Source organism: Mesoplodon densirostris, chromosome 2 (assembly GCF_025265405.1).
Source record: "Mesoplodon densirostris isolate mMesDen1 chromosome 2, mMesDen1 primary haplotype, whole genome shotgun sequence".
Taxonomy (NCBI): Eukaryota; Metazoa; Chordata; class Mammalia; order Artiodactyla; family Ziphiidae; genus Mesoplodon; species Mesoplodon densirostris.
In genome coordinates this window covers 77513468-77539178 of record NC_082662.1, presented here as the reverse complement: position 1 = coordinate 77539178, position 25711 = coordinate 77513468, and the positions used below count along the sequence as shown (strand labels likewise).

Here is a 25711-nt window from a genome sequence, read left to right as displayed (position 1 = left end):
GGAAAACGTCTCAAAAGTATTGGATTAACATGCTTTTTCCAATTTTTCTCCTCACCCCGTCTGCTGAAACCATTCTTGTCCCCACCACTCTGAAACAGTTGATCTTATGAAGGTCATTAATGACCTCCATGTTGCTGAATTTAGTGACCATTTCTCAGTCTTCATATTACTCAATATTTTTATCCCTCAGATTTGACAAGATCACTCTCCTCCTGGAAAGACTTCCTTCATTTGTATTATCTTCCTCCTAGTTCTCTGGCAGCAGATTTGCATATTTTCCTCATTTCTTCAAATTCTAAATTTTAGAGTACCCCAGGGCTTGGTTTGTGGACTGCTCTTTGCTATCTACACTCACTGCATAGATGAGCTGGTCCATTCTTTTGGCTTTAAATGTCATCAAAATGCTGGTGATTTCCAACACTATGTGTTCAGTTCAGAACCTTCTACCCCTAAACTCTGCTCTTGTATTAACTACCACAAGATCTCTCCACTTAGATGTCTAACAAGATTATCAAACTGAAATGTCCAAAGCTAAACTTTCAATTTACCCTTCAAACCTGTTCTCCCACAGTCTACCTCATTTGGCCCTTTAGTCAGGTTAAAGCTGAATGAACTCATTCTTGAGTTCATTCTTGACTCTTCTCTTTCTTTCACATTCCACACATGACCCATCAGCAATTCCTGGAAGCTCTGCTTTCAAACTATATACAGAATCTTACCACTTCTCACAGCTTCCTCTGTTCCCACTGTCGTCTCTCACTTGGATTATTGCAGTAGACTCCTCTTTGGACTCCCTGCTTCTGCTCTTACATCACAGTGATCCTGTTAAAACATAGATCCTGGCACTTCTCTTCTCAAAGCCTGCTAGGAGTTAAAGCCACTCAAAGTTAAAACAAAAGCCCTTACTGTAACCTGCCAGGCCTTTCATGACCTGGCTTCATATCCCCCATTCCCTTCTTATCCCTCATCTTCTTACTCATCTCCTCTCTTACTCTCTCCAGCTGCATTGACTCTTCATCGTTTCTCCAACACACAGGCACATTCTTGCCTCAGGGCCTTTATACATGCTCTTCGCCTCTCCTTGGAATGCTCTTCCTTCAAATATCCATGTAACTTGTGCCTTTTTGAAAGTCTTCACTCAATTGCCACCCTCTCAGTGAGGTCTTTTCGGCAGTCTTACCAAAAATTTTAACAAAACTACCACAATAGTTTATATCTCCCTTCCTGCTTAATTTGATGTTCTTCAAATTTACCACTACCTAAGATACTAAGTATTTTACTTATTTTTTAAATTATCTTATCCTAGAGCTGTGCATGGCAAGTAGACAGTCAAACATGGTAGAATGAATGGCTAATGAGTTTGATGAAATGCATTTATCTAATAATTTTGAAGTGTTTCATCTCATAAGATAGTCTGAATTTCATAAATTAGGAAATTTTCAAAAATAAGAATGATTAAACATATCCTTTTTTTTTCCTGTTCTCTTCTAGGGAAAACCAGGTCCAAAGGGGTATGCAGGTGAATCAGGACCAGAAGGCTTGAAGGTAAAGCAACTGACTTTATTACCAGTTACAAAGTATAATTTTCGAAAAGATAAAGTTAGGACTTTCATAACAATATAAAATAAACACATGTCAAAGATTTTATTCAACTCATTAATTGAAGGAACCAGTCATATGTTAAAACTTGTTCAAATATTGAATAACATTTGAAATGCTATATGTCTTTATATCTATATCTGTATCTGTATACATGTCTATAAATATCTATGACTATAACTATGTCTATGTAATTGGATATGCATTTTAGTAAAGGAATGTTCAGATGTGTAGTTAGATACAGGACAATAAACCATAACTTTGAAAGCTGTCTATTCCACTGGACAGAAATCTACAAGTTACTATAACTTCACTTAAAAAATTTATGTGTGTGTATGTGTGTGTGTGTGTGTGTGTGTATTTTCACTAAGTCTGGGTCCTTTCATCAATAATATACAGTAAGTCTAAGTAAGCACATACCCTGCATAATCATTGGGTGTTCTTCATACTTTTATGACATTGAAAAAATGTGTTACCTACTCTCTTGCTTTGTTTTCAAGTACTATATGATTTTTTTATAACACCAACAAATATAAAGTAAGGCAGTGGTTTTATATGTACAGCATTAAGGTCTGAAAGAAGCTAACTTATAAGAATTGGTGATTTGCACAAATTTAAAATTCAATGAAAAATTGAATTGCATCACAGATTTATTGCTAAATTTCCTAAAGCTAGAGTTCATTATTTATTTTAAACTCTTCATTTTTGTGATATAGACACTAAGGAAAAAACCAAACAACACTTTTTGAGGTCAATTAATAAAGAAATATGAGCTAAAATATTTTTTATTGTGTCAGCATGTTTGTTGCTGAAATTACCTTGGGAGAGTATGTGTACCTGACTCTCAAGTTACACAGAAAAACTCCCAGAAAATAGAAGCATGATATTTATAAATAGAAAACTTAATTCTCCTTTACTGTATTTAATCCCTGTACTGCCAAATAGCTCTAAAAAATCCACCTGTGAGCTACCACCCAGTCAAACTGGCAAGAGACCAATCTCAGTCATTATTGACATCCTGCCTTCTCCATAGAATTACACCAGCATCTAGGTTGCATCTGTGTTACCTAGGAAGTGAAGGAAGTTCTTTAATGTTCAGTCCTCATACTTGTCTCTGAAATTTCTTCCTTGGTATATTACATAGCTATTCACTAGGACCTGGCACTCCCTTAGGGGAACCTGGCACTCTGGGGGAGCACTTGGGGGTTGGTTAAGGGTCACTGCCTTTCACAGAACTCTAGGATCTCTATTCTCTCCCTAGGCCTGGGGAATTATTCCTCTCTGTCTCTTTTTGCCCTCAAAGACAACTCACCTCCTATATTCAGGCTCTTTGAAAACTAAAACATGAATGTAGGTAATCTGCAAGCAACTTTTGCTTTCTGCCTGTTAACACAGACCTCCCTTAAGACTATGTATCACAAAGGGTGCATCTCCCTAGTTGGAATTTGACAAGGGTGTTGGGTAAGGAGGAGAAAATAAAAGAAAATTAATTATATATATGTATATATACACATACATATTATGTATATATTTGTATATATATGCATAAAATCCTGCCACATTATTCTCTACAAAAGCTGTCTAATGAACTATCAGTCCAAAACTAGGATTTCCAACCTACTACTACAATGTTTTATTCTTTACTATTTATCTAAATGTGTACAGAAATAGAAAAGAAAATTTTTATAGTCTTTGAAAGTTTATTTCAAACTGATTACCTATATAAATATTAGGTTTCAGTGCTTAAAATCAGCACCATCCAATAGAGTATGTAATACGAATCACAGATGTGAGCCACAGTAAAAAAAAAAAAAAAAATGAAAAGAAATAAGAGTGATTAATTTCAGTAATATATTTTATGTAACCCAAGATATAAGAGTATTATCATTTCAACATGTAATCAATATTAAAATTATTAATGAGATTTTTTATACAAAGTATTTGAAATATAGTGTGTATATTATTCTTACATCACATTTCAGTTCAGACCAGTTAATTTCAAATGCTGAGTAGCTACATATCATGAATGGCTACAGTATTTTTCAGTGAGTTTAACTACCCCACACTGCAATATAATTATTAATTTTTAGACAGCAGTTGATGGTTTAATTTCCTATCTCTGGTATAGATAAAATGTACATTCCTGTCAGATTAACTGTATGTGGTACCCTGAACTTAATCTTCTACATTCATTAATCTGTGCTTTTGTTCAGCCTTTGCTCATGCCATTCCTCACCACTAAAAATGGCTCTTTCTCCTCACCAGTGTAAAAATCACCTATTCTTCAGGGCCCAACTCAAATACAGTTTCATAATTTATTATTTGAAACCATTAATATTTGGATTTTAAAAAGGTTTTATATATATATATATATATATATATATATATATATATATATACACACACACACACTGTATTTTACTTAACACTGCCAGCTATGGGACAGCACAACCGTAATCAGACACATTGATATTTCTATGGTGAAATGTAAGGATGTTCAGATTAATCAATCTATATCAAGACTATAAGTAACCTCACTCAGATCAGGTAAAAGCATTACTATCAAATAAACACAGGTTACATTAAGTTAAGTTTGCCACTAAATGTGCTGTGGAGAACTTTGGGTTTTCAGAGCTTTAGGGACGGCAGAACTGCAGTTAAGATTATGAACACGCATTGCTTCTCCAGTGAAGCCAGCTCTAGCTGCATGCACACACAGGGTGCCTGTGCCTAGGAACTCCTTTACTACTTAACTGTAGCGTGTGTTCTGTTCTGCTTGTTCTGCTCAGCATTGTGAGATACCTTATCTACTGAAGCAAAGAGAGTGTTCCTGCGTGCAAGGCCTTTATTTTCATTCTTCTTAGTATCTTCTACAGTGGCAGCCTACTACTCTGTCATTTATAGAGTATACCTCAGTAGATACTGTATTTTTTAAATTTTATTTGTAAAAGTGTTTTAAAAGTGATTAAAAGTCATAAATAGAAGAATGTAATTTAAGAAAACAAGTTAATAGTATTTGAATGAAAATACAGGAAAGACTACATTCCATACAAATACTGTAACAAGAGTTTTGAATAACTGAAAATTTCTTTGTGATTTTCTAGGTTATAACTAGATAATTACATTAAAATGAAAACAGGAGCAATATTGAGAGTAATCTTGTTTGAGAAATAATCATTTTTGCAACTTTATATTCTTTATTAACAGGGAGAAGTAGGAGATCAAGGAAACATTGGGAAGATTGGTGAAACAGTAAGCTTATTTTATGCCTTATTTTCAACTTTTAAATCATCTTGTGAGCATTTTTAGGAATCATGTTAGCATGATCTATGCCTATAAAATTCAGAATACAAAATACTTATCCACTACAAATTTAAATTCATTGGTGATGTGACAAAACCTACTCTACAAAAGAGAAATGAGGGAAAACACAGATACTGATAGTTTTATCCAATATAAATTACATTTGTGATCTCAGGAACATTCTTGTATCTAATATTTGGTCTTTCCATTTAGTTCTGATCATTTCAAACTAAATTTGACCATAACATTTTTCATGATTAAAAAGCTACAAATCATCAAACCATAAAATATTATAATAGGTGGAAGATATTTTTTTTTTGTATTTGAAAGATTGGAGTAAACCATGAGGTAATTCATTGGGAAACATAATTTCTTTCCTCAAAAATTTGGCCTGTTTAAATTTACATTATTGAGGAAGTAGGAGGCTTCATGTTGTATTTGAATCAGGTATGTTAGGGGTAATTTTCTTTTTTTCTATGGGACAAGTCAGCTACAATATTCTCTAACAAATGAACCTACATAACATATAAAGTGGTGAATTAAATTAATGAAAGACAAGTGACTTTATCTACAGAGTGTGCTGGGTTGTCACAAAGAAAGTGATACTGTTTAATAACAATATTTATTTAATAGGTTAAATGAGCAAATATAATTTTCTATAACCTATCTTACAACTTAAATAAAAATAAATTTCCTTAAAAATTGTTTTGTGAGCTTAAATAATTAAATATATTTTCTAGCCTGGTAGTAAAACAGCAATACATTTCTGATACTTTTAATTTTTGTCACTAATTCTTAATAAAAATAGGGAGATGATCCATTTAGTCTTAAAAGATCATTGCCATACCATTTAATCCTGAGTCACTAGAAGGTGAATATTTTTTTCCTTTTTTTTTAATCAAAAGGGAAATTTCAATGGAGTATTTATATCAATTCAATTATTCAAGGCTTCTCATCAAATATGAATGTAATCTGTATTTCTCTGTCATTCAAATTTTTTAAAATTTAATTTAAAGAAATGAAATTCTGCCATTTCTGAGTGACAAATTGCTTAAAAATGTATATAAACTAAAATTTATAGCCAAACTTAAAGTAACAATGAAGAACATTTTTCTTAAAATAACACATATCAAACTTCTAAGTTTTATTTGCTTAATAATGTTGGACTGGTTCCACATAGTATAGGAACCCATCACCAGTGCTGTCCAAAGAGGAAATGGACTATTTTGGCAGGTAGCAGATTTCTGTTATTGGAGGGAAATTAACAATTATGGATCATTCTCTATGTGCCAGGCATAATGCTATGTGATATTCTACATTGTGGAATTTCATTTAATTCTCAAACAATTTTAAAAGACACATTTTGTTGTTCCAGTCTTTGAAATGAGGAAACTGAAACACAGTAAGTAACCTGTTCAGAGTTACATAGCTGATCAACAGCTGAACTAAGATTTAAACCCATAGCTCCAAACTCAGAATCCAGATCTCAAAATCCAAAGCATTATACCATGCTGGGGATTTTTTTTCCAGCTTTATTGAGGTATAATTGACAAATAAAATTTAAGATATTTAAAATGTATGTGATGATTTGATATGCATATGTATATATATATTGATACATTGTGAAAGGATCCCCCCACTTCCATCAAGTTAATTAGCATAGCTGGGGATATTTTAATATTAGCTGAAAGCCACTTGGCCTAGATTTTATAGAGAGGTTTTAGGCATCAGATAAGTTATGAAACAAAAGGACCTTTCCAACTTTGAGGTTCCATCTTCCTCATTAAGGATGGGAGATAAAGGCTTTTTAAAAACTTTAGTGGTTATATTGAATTAATTAAGATATATAAAACGCCTGAAGAATATTTTTGACTCTTGATAATTCCCAACTTCTAGTTTATCGTATTAATTTCAAAATCTTAGAAATATAGCTCATCTAATCCAGAGTTCTGTTAAAACTCTCAAGAGATATGGGAAAATATGATTGCACTTCATGATGTCAGTCTTGTAATTTGGGGATATCTAAGGTTAGTTGTAATTACATAGCTAGTTTTTATTTTTGCCAAACTTTTTGTATGGTCATTTAATTCCCTTTTAATAACCTCCTCAAGTTTTGTTTCTTTCTAGATTCATACAAATTAGAACCCAATTTGTGATAGAGAGTGCCAAACACAGTGGTCCCATCTCATGTCTATATACCTCTTGCATTTACTTACTATAGGCAAAGAATTAATTTCTATAAATGTGCCCTAAATAAGTCTCTAATTTCAAAGAAATTATCCTCTATGTTCTAGCATTCTTTTATGAATAAACCTGGAATTATTCCACCTTAATTGCCAGTCCTCTCTGTCTTTAATTCTCTAGGCTGAAAGTATTTGAAGAGCTGTAAAAGGGAAGAGAATATACTTTTTCAGTATTGGTCAAGAGACCAGAATTAAAATCAGTATATAGGCCTTATAAGGGAACAGACATTATAAGGGATAGACATTATAAGGGAACAGCTTTTTTTGTAGGCAAAAATATTTTAATAGAATTCCTAACACTCAGACTCTTCCACGGAGTGATTCAACACCTCATCCTTAGATTTGGATGACTTTCTGCAATCATTTGTTCAGCAGATATTTATATTTATATTCAGGCACATTCATTGAACATTTGATCCCTGCCTTCATGAAATTTATAGTCTATCAGGGGTTTGACAAACATTAAATAAATAATCACATAAAAGATATAATTATAAACTGTAATACATTCTCTAGATGAAAATTTTAATAGACTGTGACAAAGTTGCCAAATTTAGATCAGGAGATGAGAGAAGACTGTTTTGAAATGCTGTATGAGCTGTGACTGTAAAGAATGGTATGAGTTAGCTTGGGAAGAGTGGGGGGGAAAACTACTCCTGGAATATGCAATATAACATAATTCCCACCTGTGCCCCTTGCCTTGCTTTAGACAAGTCACTTAATTTCTCTAAATATTTGTTTTCTCAACAGTAAAAGTATGAAAATAATAACTACCTCATAGAGTTTCTTATGAGGATTAAACATGATAATGCACTTAAAGCGCTTAGCACAGAGCTGGTCACATAGTGAAAACTTGATAAATGTTAGCTGTAATGGCCGTGGTGGTGGTTATTCTTATATGTGATGGTTCTAAATAGGAAAGCATTTAACTGTTTTGAGGAACTGAAAGAAAGCCAGTGTGGATAGACCTTGGTGAACCAAGGGAAAAGCAGTATTAGGTGGTATTAGTGAAGGAGGCAGGAGCCAAATCATTCAGGACCATGTTTATTATTTTGGACTTGGTCCTAAAGTAGATGGAGAATCATTGAAGTATTCTAAGTAAGCCAATGACATGATTTAATTGGTGTTTTAAGATCACTCTGTAGCAGTGGATTGGGAACTTAGAACACGGTTGTGAGCAGCAGAAGTAGAAGTGGGTAACCAGTTAGGATGCTATTGCAGTAGACTAAACGAGGAAGAAAAATGACGGGCCAGATGATGGCAGTGGAGATAAGTGGATGTATTTGAGATCTGTTTAAGGTAACAGTTTGGACAAAGGCTGCAATAAAAGGGAATGATTCTAATCAGTCCCCAGCATACAATAGACCTTTGATTACTATTTATGATTATCAGGAGAATTCTGGAAGTGTAAGGAATTGGTATTTATGTTTAAGGATAATTCCAATTCTAAGAATCTATGACTCTCTTCTAAGAATTGTAATGTTTTCTAGTCTTCCTCTCCTCTGCCAATTTGGCTTCTTTTCTCTGGCTGTCTTTCTGCAGTTGGAACAAACAGAGCTAGAATAAATATTTTAGGGGCAGTGGATCCACAGCCTTCTCCATGAGTGGGATAACTTTATGTTTTCTTTATTTTTGATGATACTCAAAACTATGCAAGCTTTTTTCAATAGAAGGAAACTGGGGTGTCTTTGGAAAATGATCAGCAGTCACTCCCAGGATCCTTTTCTAGTCTGTTATTTTAAAGATAAAATTTGGAATTTTTTTCATTAAGTGACCTTGATTACATTAAATTCAGATGCCGTTTTTCTGCCCACTTGAAGAGCTCCTCATGATTGTCCTATACTCTGACCAGACTCTCTTTATATCTCTTAAAATATAATCCAACTATTTGATTTCACCTCATTTACTCCTTAATTTATCCATTTAGCAGATTTCATAAGTGATCTACCATGTCCTCTCTGTTATTCTGCCTGCCCCCTGGTGTGCTAGTGTATAGTAAATGACTGATGAACAGAAAGGAAGAGGAAGAGGAAAGGCCATGCATAATCCTCAAAATCAGGTAATCCAGTTCTCATTATAAAACCTTTAGAATCAGAGAACTTCTGTTGGCTGATTCTAAGCTGGATTATAGCCAATTCATTCAAGACCAAGTAGAGGTGGAGTCAGAGGAGGAAATTAAAAGAAGTCTATTTTCTGAAGACCTATTATCTCATTTAATCTTGAAACAACCCTTGTAAGATAAATCTTACTGCCATTCTATAAGTGAGGAAACAGATTTATTGAAATTATGTGATATGTTCAAATTCACAGCTAATAAGCAAATGTGAATTCTCTAATTCCAGTTCTAAGGTTCTTTTCTCTGCATCAGGAAATCATCAGTTTGTCCTGTTTTTAATTGCAACCTTGAAGTGCATCTTTGTGAATCAATGGTTAGAAAGATTTAAAAGATTTTGAAGGATCTGGAAGAAAATATTTTAGAAGTGCTCAACACAAAATCTCATTTGATACAGTGGTTAGTTTTGCTGCTTTCTCGTAGAATTACTGTGAAATTATTATCAAACTTGATACAAGCTGATTTTATTTAACAAGTTCCATTCTTTCTTTCATTAAGAGGAGAATGGTGGCTTTATGTGGACATACCTAAATCATAAAAAGTGACTCATATTTTCTTGAGGAAAAGTCCCAGACTTGATGGCACCATTTAGCCAAACAGAAAGAACAAAGTAAAATTCTATCAATTGCCCCTCTGTAGGGCCTCTGTAGTGTCTTTATCTTAAAAAATGTCATCGGGCTTCCCTGGTGGCGCAGTGGTTGAGAGTCCGCCCCCCGATGCGGGGGACACGGGTTCGTGCCCTGGTCCGGGAGGATCCCACATGCCGCAGAGCGGCTGGGCCCATGAGCCATGACCGCTGGGCCTGCGCGTCCGGAGCCTGTGCTCCTCTCCCCAACGGGAGAGGCCCCAACAGTGAGAGGCCCACGTACTGCAAAAAAAAAAAAAAAAAAAAAAAAGTCATCTACTCCCTTCTGTTTTCAAGCTGCACATACCTGTAGCACACTTCAAAGCTGTGTATATCTCCTACCTGGCAGGGTGTGGTAATTTTTCTCAGAGAATGGAAAACTATATGAAATGTATATCCACAATGCATTCCATCACAAGAAGGATGTATACCTGAATATGATAAGAAAGAAAAGCTACAATTTATTGAAAATCTGTGATCTGCCAGATACTTTGCATATATTGTATCTTTTAATCCTTACAAAAGACACTGAAAAATATTCCTTTTTTATACAAAAGAAAACTTATGTTTCAGAGAAGTTAAACTTGTCTGAGGTCAGATAGTAAAGTAGCAGAGCTGGGATTGAAAAGGAGTTATGACTAACTTCTCCATGTCCCCATGCTTCCTCTTAACAGTGAAATGAAGATTTCTAATTGTCTTTCTAATGACTACATATTGTCCCGTTATTACTGTATGAAGCTGAAAATTATGGGACCCCAATTACCACATGGTGGTTTGACAAGTGTCTCAAAAACATGTATGTGTTAAATTGTTATGTTTTAGGATCATGTATTTGACATTTATCATCTTTGAAATGTTTTAATAGCATCACTTAGTCAATTAAATGAATTAATTTCACTATACTATTAAGTCTGTGAAAATGTAGAACATTAAAAAAAAGTATCAATCAGTGAAATCAAAAGGGAAGATACAGAAAGTGTGTGGACATATTAGTGGATATGAACAGAGAAGATATATAATGTTATAATTCCAGGTAAATTGAAGGAAAGTGAAGTAAACAATTCTAAAAACACTACCATTCTCTAAAACCAGGTCCAAGGTGAACTATTACTTTAGAAATGAGATGCCAGTAGTTTTTAAATCTCAAACACAAGAGATTTATCCAAGAAAATGGAGTCAGCAAATTTCTAGGAACAGTTGAGGTGCTTACAAAGGTAGAAGGATTTTTGAGTCTTTTGGACTATAAGATACCCTATTTTCCTGACATTTATGACATCTCTTTATGAAAAGCAAAATAAGTTACTAAGAAAATAGCAAATACTATATTAGATGTGGTCCTATAGAACTTTTTTCTACAGCTACGAAAATTAAAGAGTATGGGAAAAATGATGACTATGGAAAATCGTTCATATCACAAACCCAAATGTGGTAAGAGGTAGACCAAGAATAAATCACATGTAAGTGGTTATTAAGAAAAAAGCAACAAAACTTTTTAAAAAATTCACGTGATTATATATAAAAGCTAAAAGGCAAAATTTATATCTATGGGGAAATGAGTGATACACATGATCCTGTGCTACAAGCTAAAAACACAGAAGTTATTGAAAGCCAAGCATATAAAGGCTTATATACTTTATTTTTTTATTATTATTTTAAAAAATGTTTATTTATTATTTATTTATTTTCTTATTAGTCATCCATTTTATACACATCACTGTATACATGTCAATCCCAATCTCCCAATTGATCACACCACCACCCCCACCCCCCGCCGCTTTACCCCCTTGGTGTCCATATGTTTGTTCTCTACATCTGTCTCAATTTCTGCCCTGCAAACCAGTTCATCTGTACCATTTTTCTAGGTTCCACATATATGCGTTAATATATGATATTTGTTTTCCTCCTTCTGACATACTTCACTCTGTATGACACTCTCTAGATACATCCACATCTCTACAAATGACCCAATTTCATTCCTTTTTATGGCTGGATAATATTGCCTTGTATATATGTACCACATCTTCTTTATCCATTCGTCTGTCGATGGACATTTAGGTTTCTTCCATGACCTGCCTATTGTAAATAGTGCTGCAATGAACATTGGGATGCATGTGTCTTTTTGAATTATGGTTTTCTCTGGGTATATGCCTGGTAGTGGGATTGCTGAATCATATGGTAATTCTATTTTTAGTTCTTTAAGGAAAATTCATACTGTTCTCCGTAGTGGCTGTATCAATTTACATTCCCACCAACAGTGCAAGAGGGTTCCCTTTTCTCCATACCCTCTCCAACATTTGTTGTTTGTAGATTTTCTGATGATGCCCATTCTAACTGGTGTGAGGTGATACCTCATTGTAGTTTTCATTTGCATTTCTCTAATAATTTCATGTGCTTTTCACATGAAGCTTTTCATGTGCTTCTTGGCCATCTGTATGTCTTCTTTGGAGAAATGTCTATTTAGGTCTTCTGCCCATTTTTGGATTGGGTTGTTTGTTTTTTTCATATTGAGCTTCATGAGCTGTTTAAATATTTTGGAGATTAATCCTTTGTCCGATCATTCATTTGCAAATATTTTCTCCCATTCTGAGGGTTGTCATTTCATCTTGTTTATGGTTTCCTTTGCTGTGCAACAGCTTTTAAGTTTCATTAGGTCCCATTTGTTTATTTTTGTTTTTATTTCCATTACTCTAGGAGGTTGATCAAAAAATATCTTGCTGTGATATATGTCAAAAAGTGTTCTTCCTATGTTTTCCTCTAAGAGTTTTATAGTGTCCAGTCTTACATTTAGGTCTCTAATCCACTTTCAGTTTATTTTTGTGTTTGGTGTTAGGGAGTGTTCTAATTTCATTCTTTATATTTAGCTGTCCAGTTTTCTCAACACCACTTATTGAAGAGACTGTCTTTCCTCCATTGTACATCCTTGCCTCCTTTGTCATAGATTAGTTGACCATAGGTGTGTGAGTTTATCTCTGGGCTTTCTGTCCTGTTCCATTGATCTATATTTCTGTTTTTGTGCCAGTACCATATTGTCTTGATTACTGTAGTTTTGTAGTATAGTATGAAGTCAGGGAGTCTTGTTCCTCCAGCTCCATTTTTTTCCCTCAAGACTGCTTTGGCTATTCGGGGTCTTTTGTGTCTTCATACAAATTTTAAGATTTTTTGTTCTAGTTCTGTAAAAAATGCCATTGGTAATTTGATAGGGATTGCACTGAATCTGTAGATTGCTTTGGGTAGTATGGTCATTTTCACACTATTGATTCTTCCAATCAAAGAACATGGTATATCTCTCCATCTGTTGGTATCATTTTTAATTTCTTTCATCAGTGTCTTATAGTTTTTTGCATACAGGTTTTTTGTCTCTCTAGGTAGGTTTATTCCTAGGTATTTTATTCTTTTTGTTGAGTGGTAAATGGGAGTGTTTCCTTAATTTCTCTTTCAGATTTTTCATCATTAGTGTATAAGAATGTGAGATTTCTGTGCATTAATTTTGTATCCTGCAACTTTACCAAATTCATTGATTAGCTCTAGTAGTTTTCTGGTGACATCTTTAGGATTCTCTATGTATAGTATCATGTCACCTGCAAAGAGTGACAGTTTTACTTCTTCTTTTCCAATTTGTATTTCTTTTTCTTCTCTGATTACCATGGCTAGGACTTCCAAAACTATGTTGAATAATAGTGGTGAGAGTGGACATCCTTGTCTTGTTCCTGATTTAGAGGAAATGCTTTCAGTTTTTCACCATTGAGAATGATGTTTGCTGTGGGTTTGTCATATATGACCTTTATTATGTTGAGGTAGTTTCCCTCTATGCCCACTTTCTGGAGAGTTTTTATCATAAATGGTGTTGAATTTTGTCAAAAGCTTTTTTCTGCATCTATTGAGATGATCATATGGTTTTTCTTCTTCAATATGTTAATATGGTGTATCACATTGATTGATTTGAATATACTGAAGAATCCTTGCATCCCTGGGATAAATCCCACTTGATTATGGTGTATGATCCTTTTAATGTGTTGTTGGATTCTGTTTGCTAGTATTTTGTTGAGGATTTTTACATCTATATTCATCAGTGATATTCGTCTGTAATTTTCTTTTTTTTTTTTGTAGTATCTTTGTCTAGTTTTGGTGTCAGGGTGATGGTGGCCTCATAGAATGAGTTTGGGAGTGTTCCTTCCTCTGCAATTTTTTGGAAGAGTTTGAGAAGGATGGGTGTTAGCTCTTCTCTAAATGTTTGATAGAATTCACCTGTGAAGCCATCTGGTCCTGGACTTTTGTTTGTTGGAAGATTCTTAATCACAGTTTCATTTTCATTACTTGTGTTTGGTCTGTTCATATTTTCTATTTCTTCCTGGTTCAGTCTTGGGAGGTTATACCTTTCTAAAAATTTGTTCATATCTCCCAGGTTGTCCATTTTATTGTCATAGAGTTGACTGTAGTAGTCTCTTAGGATGCTTTGTATTTCTGCGGTGTCTCTTGTAACTTTTCCTTTTTCATTTCTAATTTTATTGACTTGAGTCCTCTCCCTCTTTTTCTTGATGAGTCAGGCTAATGGTTTATCAATTTTGTTTAACTTTTCAAAGAGCCAGCTTTTAGTTTTATTGATCTTTGCTATTGTTTTCTTTGTTTCTATTTAATTTATTTCTGCTCTGACCTTTATGATTTCTTTCCTTCTGCTAACTTTAGGTTTAGTTTGTTCTTCTTTCTCTAGTTCCTTTAGGTGTAAGTTTAGCTTGTTTATTTGAGGTTTTTCTTGTTTCTTGAGGTAGCCTTGTATAGCTATAAACTTCCCTCTTAGAACTGCTTTTGAAGCATCCCATAGTTTCGATCGTCGTGTTTTCATTGTCATTTGTGTCTAGGTATTTTTTTATTTCCTCTTTGATTTCTTTAGTGATCTCTTGGTTATTTAGTAACGTATTGTTTAGCCTCCATGTGTTTGTGTTTTTTCCATTTTTTCCCTGTAATTGATTTCTAATTTCATAGGGTTGTGGTCAGAAAAGATGCTTGATATGATTTCAGTTTTCTTAAATTTACTGAGGCTTCATTTGTGACCCAAGATGTGATCTATCCTGTAGAATGTTCCATGTGCACTTGAGAAGAAAGTGTAATCTGCTCTTTTTCGATGGAATGCCCTATAAATATCAATTAAATCTATCTGGTCTATTCTGCCATTTATAGCTTGTGTTTCCTTATTGATTTTCTTTTTTTTTTTTGAAGATGTTGGGGGTAGGAGTTTTTATTAATTAATTTGTTTATTTTTGCTGTGTTGCATCTTCATTTCTGTGCGAGGGCTTTCTCTATTTGTGGCATGTGGGGGCCACTCTTCATCGCGGTGCGCGGGCCTCTCACTATCGCGGCCTCTTGTTGCGGAGCACAGGCTCCAGACGCGCAGGCTCAGTAGTCGTGGCTCACGGGCCTAGTTGCTCCACGGCATGTGGGATCCTCCCAGACCAGGGCTCGAACCCGTGTCCCCTGCATTAGCAGGCAGATTCTCAACCACTGCGCCACCAGGGAAGCCCTCCTTATTGATTTTCTGTTTGGATGATCTGTCCATTGGTGTAAGTGAGGTGTTAAAGTCCCCCACCATTATTGTATTACTGTCGATTTCCTCTTTTGTAGCTGTTAGCAGTTGCCTTATGTATTGAGGTGCTCCTATGTTGGGTGCATAAATATTTATATTTGTTATATATTCTTCTTGGATTGATCCCTTGATCATTATGTAGTGTCCTTCCTTGTCTCTTGTAACATTCTTTATTTTCAAGTCTATTTTATCTGATATGAGTATTGCTACTCTAGCTTTCTTTTGATTTCCATTTGCATGGAATATCTTTTTTCCATCCTCTCACTTTCATTCTGTATGTTTCCCTAGGTCTGAAGTGGGTCTCTTGTAGACAGCATATATATGGGTCTTGTTTTTGTATCCATTCAGCGAGCCTGTGTCTTTTGGTTGGAGCATTTAATCCATTCACATTTAAGGTAATTATCAATACGTATGTTCCTGTTACCATTTCCTTAATCATTTTGGGTTTGTTTTGGTAGGTCCTTTTCTTCTCTTGTGTTTCCCACTTAGAGAAGTTCCTTTAGCATTTGTTGTAGAGCTGGTTTTGTGGTGCTGAATTCTCTTGGCTTTTGCTTGTCTGTGAAGCTTTGATTTCTCCATCAAATCTGAATGAGATCCTTGCTGGGTAGATTACTCTTGGTTGTAGGTTCTTCCCTTTCATCACTTTAAGTATATCATGCCACTCCATTTTGGCTTGTAGAGTTTCTGCTGAGAAATCAGCTGTTAACCTTGTGGGAGTTCCCTTGTATTTATTTGTTGTTTTTTCCATTGCTGCTTTCAATAGTTTTTCTTTGTGTTTAATTTTTGCCAATTTGATTACTATGTGTCTCAGCGTGTTTCTCCTTGGGTTTATCCTGTGTGGGACTCTCTGCGCTTCCTGGACTTGAGTGGCTATTTCCTTTCCCATGTTAGGGAAGTTTTCGACTATAATCTCTTCAAATATTTTCTCATTTTCTTCATTTCTTTTCATTCTTTTTTCTTTATTCTGTTCCACAGCAGTGAATTCCACCATTCTGTCTTCTAGGTCACTTATCCCTTCTTTTGCCTCAGTTATTCTGCTATTGATTCCTTCTAGTGTATTTTTCATTTCAGTTATTGTATTGTTCACCTTTGTTTGTTCTTTATTTCTTCTAGACCTTGTTAAACATTTCTTTCATCTTCTCGATCTTTGCCTCCATTCTTTTTCCGAGGTCCTGGATCATCTTCACTATCACTATTCTGAATTCTTTTTCTGGAAGATTGCCTATATCCATTTCATTTAATTGTTTTTCTGGGGTTTTATCTTGTTCCTTCATCTGGTACATAGCCCTCTGCCTTTTCATCTTGTCTATCTTTCTGTGAATGTGGTTTTTGTACCACAGCCTGCAGGATTGTAGTTCTTCTTGCTTCTGCTGTCTGCCCTCTCTATACTTTATTTTATATTAAGTATATTTTTCTTTATTCTTATTAAATATGCATCAAGTTACTATTAAAAAGTAAAATATTCTAGGAAAAGGAATAAGATCCAACATACATGGAGTAATAGAGGGAACAAGGTATTCATCATACATGTCATATTAAAGAGTATTAAACAAAAGTACTCTTCTTTGTCTAATAAAGTCTCTCAGATTGCCCAAATTAGAATAAACTACTTCAAAGGAACCAAACAGAAGAGAAATTTAAATGAAACTTTGTGCCTCCAAAGTCAAAATAACATCACTCATTTTAAGATGTAAACATTCAGTGTGTATACTGCCTAGGGCACTAAGCCTGTTAGCCTTCTGACTATGAAAATATAAACTTGATCACTTTACCTATTTTAGAATTGATTTAAAAAAATAAGCATTTTTTAGTTCCCTTTGGTTTTAAAGGATTTGTTCCTAAGGATTATTTTTAAAAATCCTTAAAATATAATTCTGTATTTGAACCTGGGACATGAAGATTCAGAATCCTAATAGGTTTAAAGATTATTATCCTATGATTTGAAGTAAATTAGTTTTCTACACATATGTGTTTCTCACATGTTCTTCATCATGTACTTGTTCTGGAAAGATATTGTGATTTCTTACAGCCAACAAAAATGAAAGACACTAGTAAACTTCTTTCATTTATTCTATCGTTAGAAGATACTTATTGAAAACTTACTGTGTGCTAGATATACAGCTAAATAAGGCTTGATCCTTAAGAGATTTAACTTCTAGAAACTGAGAAAAGAATTCTACACATAATTTTGCCCAAACACTAATCATGTTATATAAGATACTCTAAGACAAGGAAGTAAAAAATTGTTTTGACAGTCATCATAAATATATATATGTTGATTGAGAAACTATGCCTTTGTTTGGCTAAAAATGTGTTACTATTTTTTTAGGTAGGGATACTACAAAGCAGTAGTCCCTTAGAGCTAGATTTCTATATAGAAGAGCTCTAGAGGTGGTACTTTGGTTGGTAAGGGGACTTCCCTTGAATCACTGTTTGCCTAGAAACTACACTATTTTCTTTTATTAGTGCACTGTCCTATTTTTATTTAGATATTAACACATCAATAAAAATTGCAAAAATATCTAGTGATGTTTTTATGCTTAGAATTTATATGATTGATAATACCTCATTTGTTTATATCAAAGAATAGGAGGGACTGATGGAAATAATGGTAGGGACTGGAGTTAAGGTTGCCTTGGGCCACCCGTTGGTGCTACCGCTCTTAGAGAAGGTGAATGCAGAATTAAAATCTGAGAGTAAGGCTAGTAAAAAATCTTGTGGCTCTAACTTAAAAAAAAAAAAAAGTAAGATCTGTGTAACCAATGTTAACTACATTTTGAAATTTAAGGTTTACATTCATCCTAAACAAGAATCAGGAAATTTTTCTATAAAGGGCCAAATATTATATATATTTAGGCTTTAGGGCCATACAGTCTCTGTCACAATATTTCAACTCTGCTATTGGAGTGCAAAAGCAGTCATAGACAGTAAGTAAATGAATGAGTCTGGCTGTGTTCCCACTAAAACTTTATTTACAAAAGCAGACAGTGGACAGGATTTGGCTGACAGGCTTTAGTTTGCCCTTTCCTTTTCTAGACAGTCATACTTTGCTTGGAATACACCAGTTTTATTAAATCAATCTGCCATATGCAGTTCTGCTTTATTATTAGTCATTTATTATTAACAGAAAAAAAATCACTAAACAGAAATGTGATTTTTTTCAAACCAGAAAACAGATTCAAACTAGCAGACAGATTGTGTTGTGATCAGGCACTGATTTTGTATATTAAGTGTGATCATAGTGAATTAATTTGCATTTATATATACCACATGTATATCCAGAGTAACCTACTGGAATTTATTGTTCATTTTCCTTAACAGATACTTACGAATCTCACCAGGAAATATTTTCCAAGAACAATGAAATGTGCTCTTTATGTGCATATGTTCACTAGAACCATTTTTCTGAACATTGTACATGTTATTTGAAGTTCTGTTTTAAGGGTCAAAGGATTTCCATATATTAAGTTTTAGTGAGTTTTTCTTTCATTACTTTGGAAAAAGTTCTAAGGGAATGTCATTAGACCTGTATTCCCCTGTATACAGGGGGATATAGGTATTCCCCTGTATACCTATTCCTGTATTAGGTTGAGATATTTTGCATTTACACTCTCTCTTCTGTTTTTGAAACGTCTCTTTTTTCATCAATTCAACAAAGCAGCCTGATGGAGAGCATCACAGCATTTTTACTCATAAATATGTATGGAACATTTAATGCTCTTTTTTTTGACTATAGAAAAAATAATTAAATGAAATCTGGATTTTCTTTTAATGATAAATACAGCCAGCTTTGTGTTTTATAGAAAACTTTATGTAAGAATGTAGCCTTTTCATTTCTTCAGTTCCAGGTAGAAAGATAGTAGCTGCTGAGATACAGAGATTATATGCTCAGTTTAGGTTATTTATTTATTTAATTATTTTTTCTGATTATTGGGTTGTGGAAAAACTATGTGACAGAATCTATGTTTTTCTGGTATGTTGATAATACCATTAGAAATAAAATCATTTTATAGTCACTAAAATCAGAAAAGACCTAGATAATACAAACTTCTCCAAAAATGCTAGGGGGGTGGGACATAGTAGATTATAAGGGGGGGGGAATCAGTCTATAAAGGCCTTAAGAATATGGGTTGTAAGAATTTCTCACCCTGACTTTTAAGACCTCCCACAATGTATACCTCACCTATCTTTATAGTTGTTATTTCTCACATTTCCCAACTTACTAGGCCAAACCAGGTCATTCAACATACCTTCAGTGTAACCCACTTATTTATGCCATTGTTTCTATCACCTCTAAAGACCTTCACTTTCCCACTCCTATTGTCTGCCTAACATCAACTTTCAAGACACATTTTAAATCATCTGCTCAACCTTGAGATCTTTCCTGATCTCCTTGCCAAATTAGATTCAGTCTCTTCCTCCATTAAGCCTTTATCTACATTATTGTGGTCCTTAACTTATTTTGCTTTGTACCACAGTTACTTTTTTTATTTGAACTATCTCTACAGAAAACTGTCTCCCACAGCAATGAGCATATGCCTTAAATATTATATATTTTCAGTAAGTATAAATTTATATGATGAACTGAGATAAATTAAGAAGTAAAAGGTGATTTTTCTAATTTATTTGCCATCTGTATCCTAAGAGGACTTTAGTATACTTAAGCTTAGTCTGAAAATATGACGTATTCTTGTGAGACAGTCAGAATATGGAAGAACATTTCTTTGGGAACAACAGCATAAGAACAAAACATATGGAGGCATGAAAGATCTGGAATGTTTGCAGAACTGTATCTTAAACAGCTCAGAATGGCTGGAGGGAGGTAAGACACAATATGTCACATCTCACATGGCTCTTGTTACTTACCTATAATGTCCTTTCTATCTTTTCTGGATTACAAATACCTACTCTTCTTCCACAAGTCAGCCCAAGTGTCACTTCCTTTAAACCTTGATTGCTTTATCCTCTACAACTTATACATGCTTCTGTCATCATTTATTGACCTTAATTATTTACATGTCTTTCTCATGCTAGACTGAGTTCTTTAAGGACCAGGGTTTGTTAAGCAAAACCTAAATCATGAAGTGTAACTTCTGTTTAGGAAAACTAATAATGAATGAAGGTAAATCCAAAAGCTTCCTCTGATCTGTAGTCTTCCCTAAAGTTGAAAATTGCATCTCAAACTTACTGGGTTCAAATCTGTATTCATCACCTCTCCTCCAAAAGCCATTCTAACCCCTCCTCTAATCATTTTTTTTTTCTTTTTGAGGTCTTCCACTTCTTTCTATTATCAAAGATCATTCAGAATGCCCAGTGATAAAATTTTTCATTATATCAGTTTATTTTTTCAGCTTTATTAAGGTGTAATTGACAAATAAAATTATAAGATATTTAAAGTATAAAATATGATGATTTGGTATACCTATACATTGTGAAAGGATTCTTTCCATCCAATTAATTAACACATCCATCTCCTCACATACTTACCTTTTTTGTTTGTGTATGAGAAAATTCCAATTATACAATACACTGTTATCAACTATAGCCACTATGATATACATTAGGACCACATTTGAAGTATATGTTGTATACCTTATTTATTCTACAACCTTAATCCACTGACTTTTTGAGGCTCTCACTATTCCACAGACATTGATTGTATACCAATTATTTGTCAAATATTCTCTTAGATACTACAGATATAAAGTAAAAATAATCATTCTTGCTTTTGATGTGTTAGTGGGGGAATGTGTAAAAAAACAGTTAAAATACAGTAATTGTATTTCTATAAGAAAAAATCACTGAATTCTGTATGTAAGATCAAGGAGAAGGCTTTGGAGGGGAATCCACAGTTGATCAGGACCTTGATAAATGTTGAGAGTTTTCCTAGAAATAGAGTAGGGCCTTAGGCAGCACTCCAGATAGGAGGCCAGACCTGTACAAAGGCTAAAAATCATGAAAGAACCCAGCATATACTGAATTGCTATTAGTGTATTTATTTATTTATTAAAATTTATTTTATCTGTTTATTTTTGGCTGCATTGGGCCTTCGTTGCTGTGCGTGGGCTTTCTCTAGTCAAGGCGAGTGGGGGCTACTCTTCCTTTCAGTGTGCGGGCTTCTCACTGCTGTGGCTTCTCTTGTTGCAGAGCACGGGCTCTAGAGCACAGGCTCAGTAGTTGTGGTGCATGGGCTTAGTTGCTCCGTAGCATGTGGGATCTTGCCAGACCAGGGCTTGAACCCATGTCCCCTGCATTGGCAGGTGGATTCTTAACAACTGCACCACCAGGGAAGCCCGCTATTAGTTTAGTACTACTGGATTATACAGTGAAAAGCAAAGAGAGGGAAGAAAGAGTCTGAACAGGTAGACAATGATCAAATAATGAAGAGTTTTATGTATATGTATATGTCATCCACATTTTATCCTGTGGGTAGGACATGCTGACTTTATAGTAATATTGTAAAATAATCATATTAGCCAATTAGAAATACCATGCTGGGTGCAAGGTGGAGGATAAATCATAGATAAAATGATACAATGAAGAAGTAATTGTAGTAGTATTAGGGAGAGATGATAGCTAGTACTTTAACTAGGGCAGTGGCAAAGGGGAAAGTTATGAAAGATATTTAGGAGATAGAGTAAAAGCTCAATAAACTCAGGGACTATATCTTATGTACAGTGCCTGCTCTATAATACGTATTATTAAATAAATATTTGTTAAAAGGTTAGTGATTGAGATAGGTTCTTAGTTCCCTTTTAAATGCCCTACCCTTCCATCTCTGTACATCCAAATCTTATCTCTCCTTTAAAGACCCAACTCAAACACTACCTGTAGGGAATTTTTCCTAAATAATTCAGTTGAAACTAAACTATACCTCCTGTTACATTTTATGAAATATAGTCTTTTGTCATATTTAACACTTTAGTCTTTGTGTGTTAGATATTAATATATGTCCCTTGGCTCTCTGTTTTTATTATATATGTCTTGAGGGAATAATTCACATTTATATTCCTATTTATATCCCTCATACTATCTAACACAAGAAGCTTTCACTTGCTGGATGTTCTGTAAACATCTGTTGAATGAAATCATGAAGATCATATCTAGCTATAACTATGGAAACAGGATACCCTAGATCAGTATAATAAAGTGGTAAGAGTGAGTAAGGACTCTGAAACCAGACAGCTTTTTCAGTCTAGTAAAAGATACTGATATTAAATAAAAATCCAAATAGAAGTGAAGATGCTAAAAAGATAAAAAATTGTCAAAGTTGTGTCACAAAAGAATGTTAAGCAAAAGTTTCAAAAAACCCCATAAAGATGAAATAATTGACAATTCTTTGTATTTTTAATGCTGTATGGCTCATTAAACAAGATATCTTTTGAGTCCTTAGTGTTGCTGTGTAGTGTGGAATACAGAAAGACATGATTACATCCCTCTCCTTAAGGATCATAGAGTCTCAAAAAGTAACATATTTATAATGGGAGATAATAGTGAATGGTTTATACCATACCAAAAAATGTATGATAATTTACTTACTAAAGAGGAGCAGAGCTTAGGTGTTTAAAATAGTCAAGTCTTCCTGAAAAAAGTGAAGAACAGATTGATTATCCTTATCAGGGTACATGTGTCACACTTCATGGAGTAATTGATATATTTTTTAATCTTCATGAATTATTTATTTCATAGCTAAAACTTGTACCTTTTGACTCCCTTCACCTATGTCACTCATTCCCCCACCCACCATCACTGGCAACCACCAATCTATTCTCTGTATCTATGAGCTTGTTTTATTGTTGTTGTCTTCTATTTTTTAAATTCTACCTGTAGTTGAAATCATAAAGTGTTTGTCTTTCCCTGTCTCATTTATTTCACTTAGCATAATGCCTTCAGGATCTATCCATGTTGTCACAAATGGCAAGATTTTATTCTTCTTTATGGCTGAATAGTATTCTATTTTATGTAGATATCGATATGTTTCCCTCTGTCCCTCTCTCTGTATATATCTAGTTAGCTAGCTAGCTAGCTCTCTATATAGATAGATATCATGTAAATATGATATCTATATATCTTGTGATATCTTGTGATATATAAATATCACATTTGTGTGATATCTATATATCACATTTTCTTCATCTGTTTATCCATCAACAGACATTTAGGTTGTTTCTATATCTTGGCTATTGTAAACAATGCATCAATGAATATGAGAGTGTCATATATCTTTTCAAATTAGTATCTTTGTTTTCTTCAGATAAATACCTAGAAGTGAAATTGCTGAATCATATGGTAGTTCTGTTTTCAGTGTTTTGAGGAACCACCATACTGTTTTCCACAGTGGCTGTACCAATTTACATTCCCACCAACAGTGCACAGGGTTTCCTTTCCTCCACATCCTTACCAGCACTTCCTATTGTTGTCTTTTCAGTAACAGCCATTCTGACAGGTGTGGGGTGATAGCTCATTGTGGTTTGATCTGTATTTCCTTGATGATTAGTGATGTTGGGCATCTTTTCATGTGCCTGTTGGCCACCTGTATGTCTTCTTTGGAAAATTGTCTCTTCAGATCCTCTGCTTGTTTTTGAATCAGATTGTTTGAGGTTTTTCTTGCTATTGAGTTGTGAGTTTTTTGCATATTTTGGATATTAACCCCTTATCAGATATATGATTTGAAAATATTTTCTCCCATTTAGTAGGTTGGTTTTCATTTTGTTGATAGTTACCCTTGCTGTGAAGAAGCTTTTTAGTTTGATATAGTCCTGCTTGTTTATTTTTGCTTTTGTTGCCTTGCTTTTGGAGTCAGATCCAAAAATCATAGTCAAGACAGATGTCGAGTGATATTTTAACAGCACAAAAAGTGATTGAGCAGAAAAAAATAAACTACTTCAAAAACATCAATTTACAAATAAATACAATTGTGGAAACACAGTGCTGACATAGATTTTCCTTCTCCATGTAACCTATACTGATTCCCACTTCTTTCACTCTGTTGGGCACTAGATTGTAAACAGGGGGTTCCATGTTATTTTCCTAATTATCTAGCACATATGCCTGGCATATGGCAGGAATTCAGTAAATAAGTTTTGGAAGAAATGTTTGCCAACCTGCTGGCAGCTGGAGTCAGTTCAGTTCCACATGTGTATCCTGAGACTACTGTGTGCTCATCTAGTTATGGTAGGCAAATCTAAAACACTTCAGTGTCACATAAGAGTAGGGACAAAGATGACAAGCAGTTGATCCAATCACCAAGGCAATTCCTTACCCATGAGAAAATAGGAGCTAATATTTACTGAAGCATCTGTTGATACCATGTGCTAACTATTTTACATTTAATATCTCACTTAGTACTAAGGTTTGGGAACCCAGGATTATCCCTTTTGTCCTGTGGAAAGAGAATGAAGTACACACTGGATTTCTTTCTTTCTGTAGTCACTATTTTACCATATTGGCTAGTCCATACGCATATATTACAGAGAAAAATAGGAATTTCAACTAAATAGTAATTCCCTTTCAGTTTGAAAAGTAAACTACCATACAAAAATGTGGTTCTTTTATTTAAATAATTGTTACATATGAAGGCGAATGAATGGGTGTGATATCTTAGATCAGGGGTTTTGAAGTAATATAGATTTGAATCCTAATAGTGGATTTCTTCTTTCTCATTTGTAAAACTTAGGTGAAATATCTTTTTATATTTATTGTCAGGGTTGGAAAAATAACTGTCTAAGATGAAGTATGCTCACAGGAGGTGTTTAATAAATGGCAATTGTTGTATTAGTTGTTATTGCTATTGCATAAAGAGAGGATAACAAGGAAGTTGTATTTCATGTTTGTTGTTGTTCACGTTTCTCATGGAAATAATATTAACATAAGTACTCAAGGACATTATTTTGGAAAGTCCCCAAGTCCACTCCCAGGTTTGATGATTCATTAGAAGTACTCACAGAATTCAGCATAGAGTTGTACTCATGACTAAGATTTATTACAGAGAAAGGGTACAAAGAAAAGTCAGCAATGTGAAAAGGTGCATGGAGCTAAGTCTGTAAGAAACCAGTGCAGCTTCCCAGAATCTTCTCCCAGTGGGATTACGCAGGACTCAGTACTCCCAGCAGTGAGTTGTGACATATGTGAAGTATTGTCTACTAGAAAAGCTCATTAGAGACTCAGTGCCCATGGTTTTCATTAGAGGCTGGTCACATAGGTATCTCTGCTTAGCACATACACCAAAATTCCAAACTCCCAGAAGGAAA

The 25711-nt window shown here is 34.3% G+C and overlaps 1 protein-coding gene across 4 annotated transcripts in view; it reads left to right on the top strand.

Moving 5' to 3' along the window:
* Window positions 1–25711, top strand: part of COL24A1 (collagen type XXIV alpha 1 chain) — a 404516-nt gene that overhangs the window by 187838 nt on the left and 190967 nt on the right. For all 4 annotated transcript variants that reach the window (XM_060090037.1, XM_060090036.1, XM_060090035.1 and 1 more), the window contains exons 23-24: window positions 1492–1545; window positions 4807–4851. In XM_060090037.1, the coding sequence (XP_059946020.1) occupies window positions 1492–1545; window positions 4807–4851 (99 nt within the window). The remainder of the gene's footprint in view (window positions 1–1491; window positions 1546–4806; window positions 4852–25711) is intronic.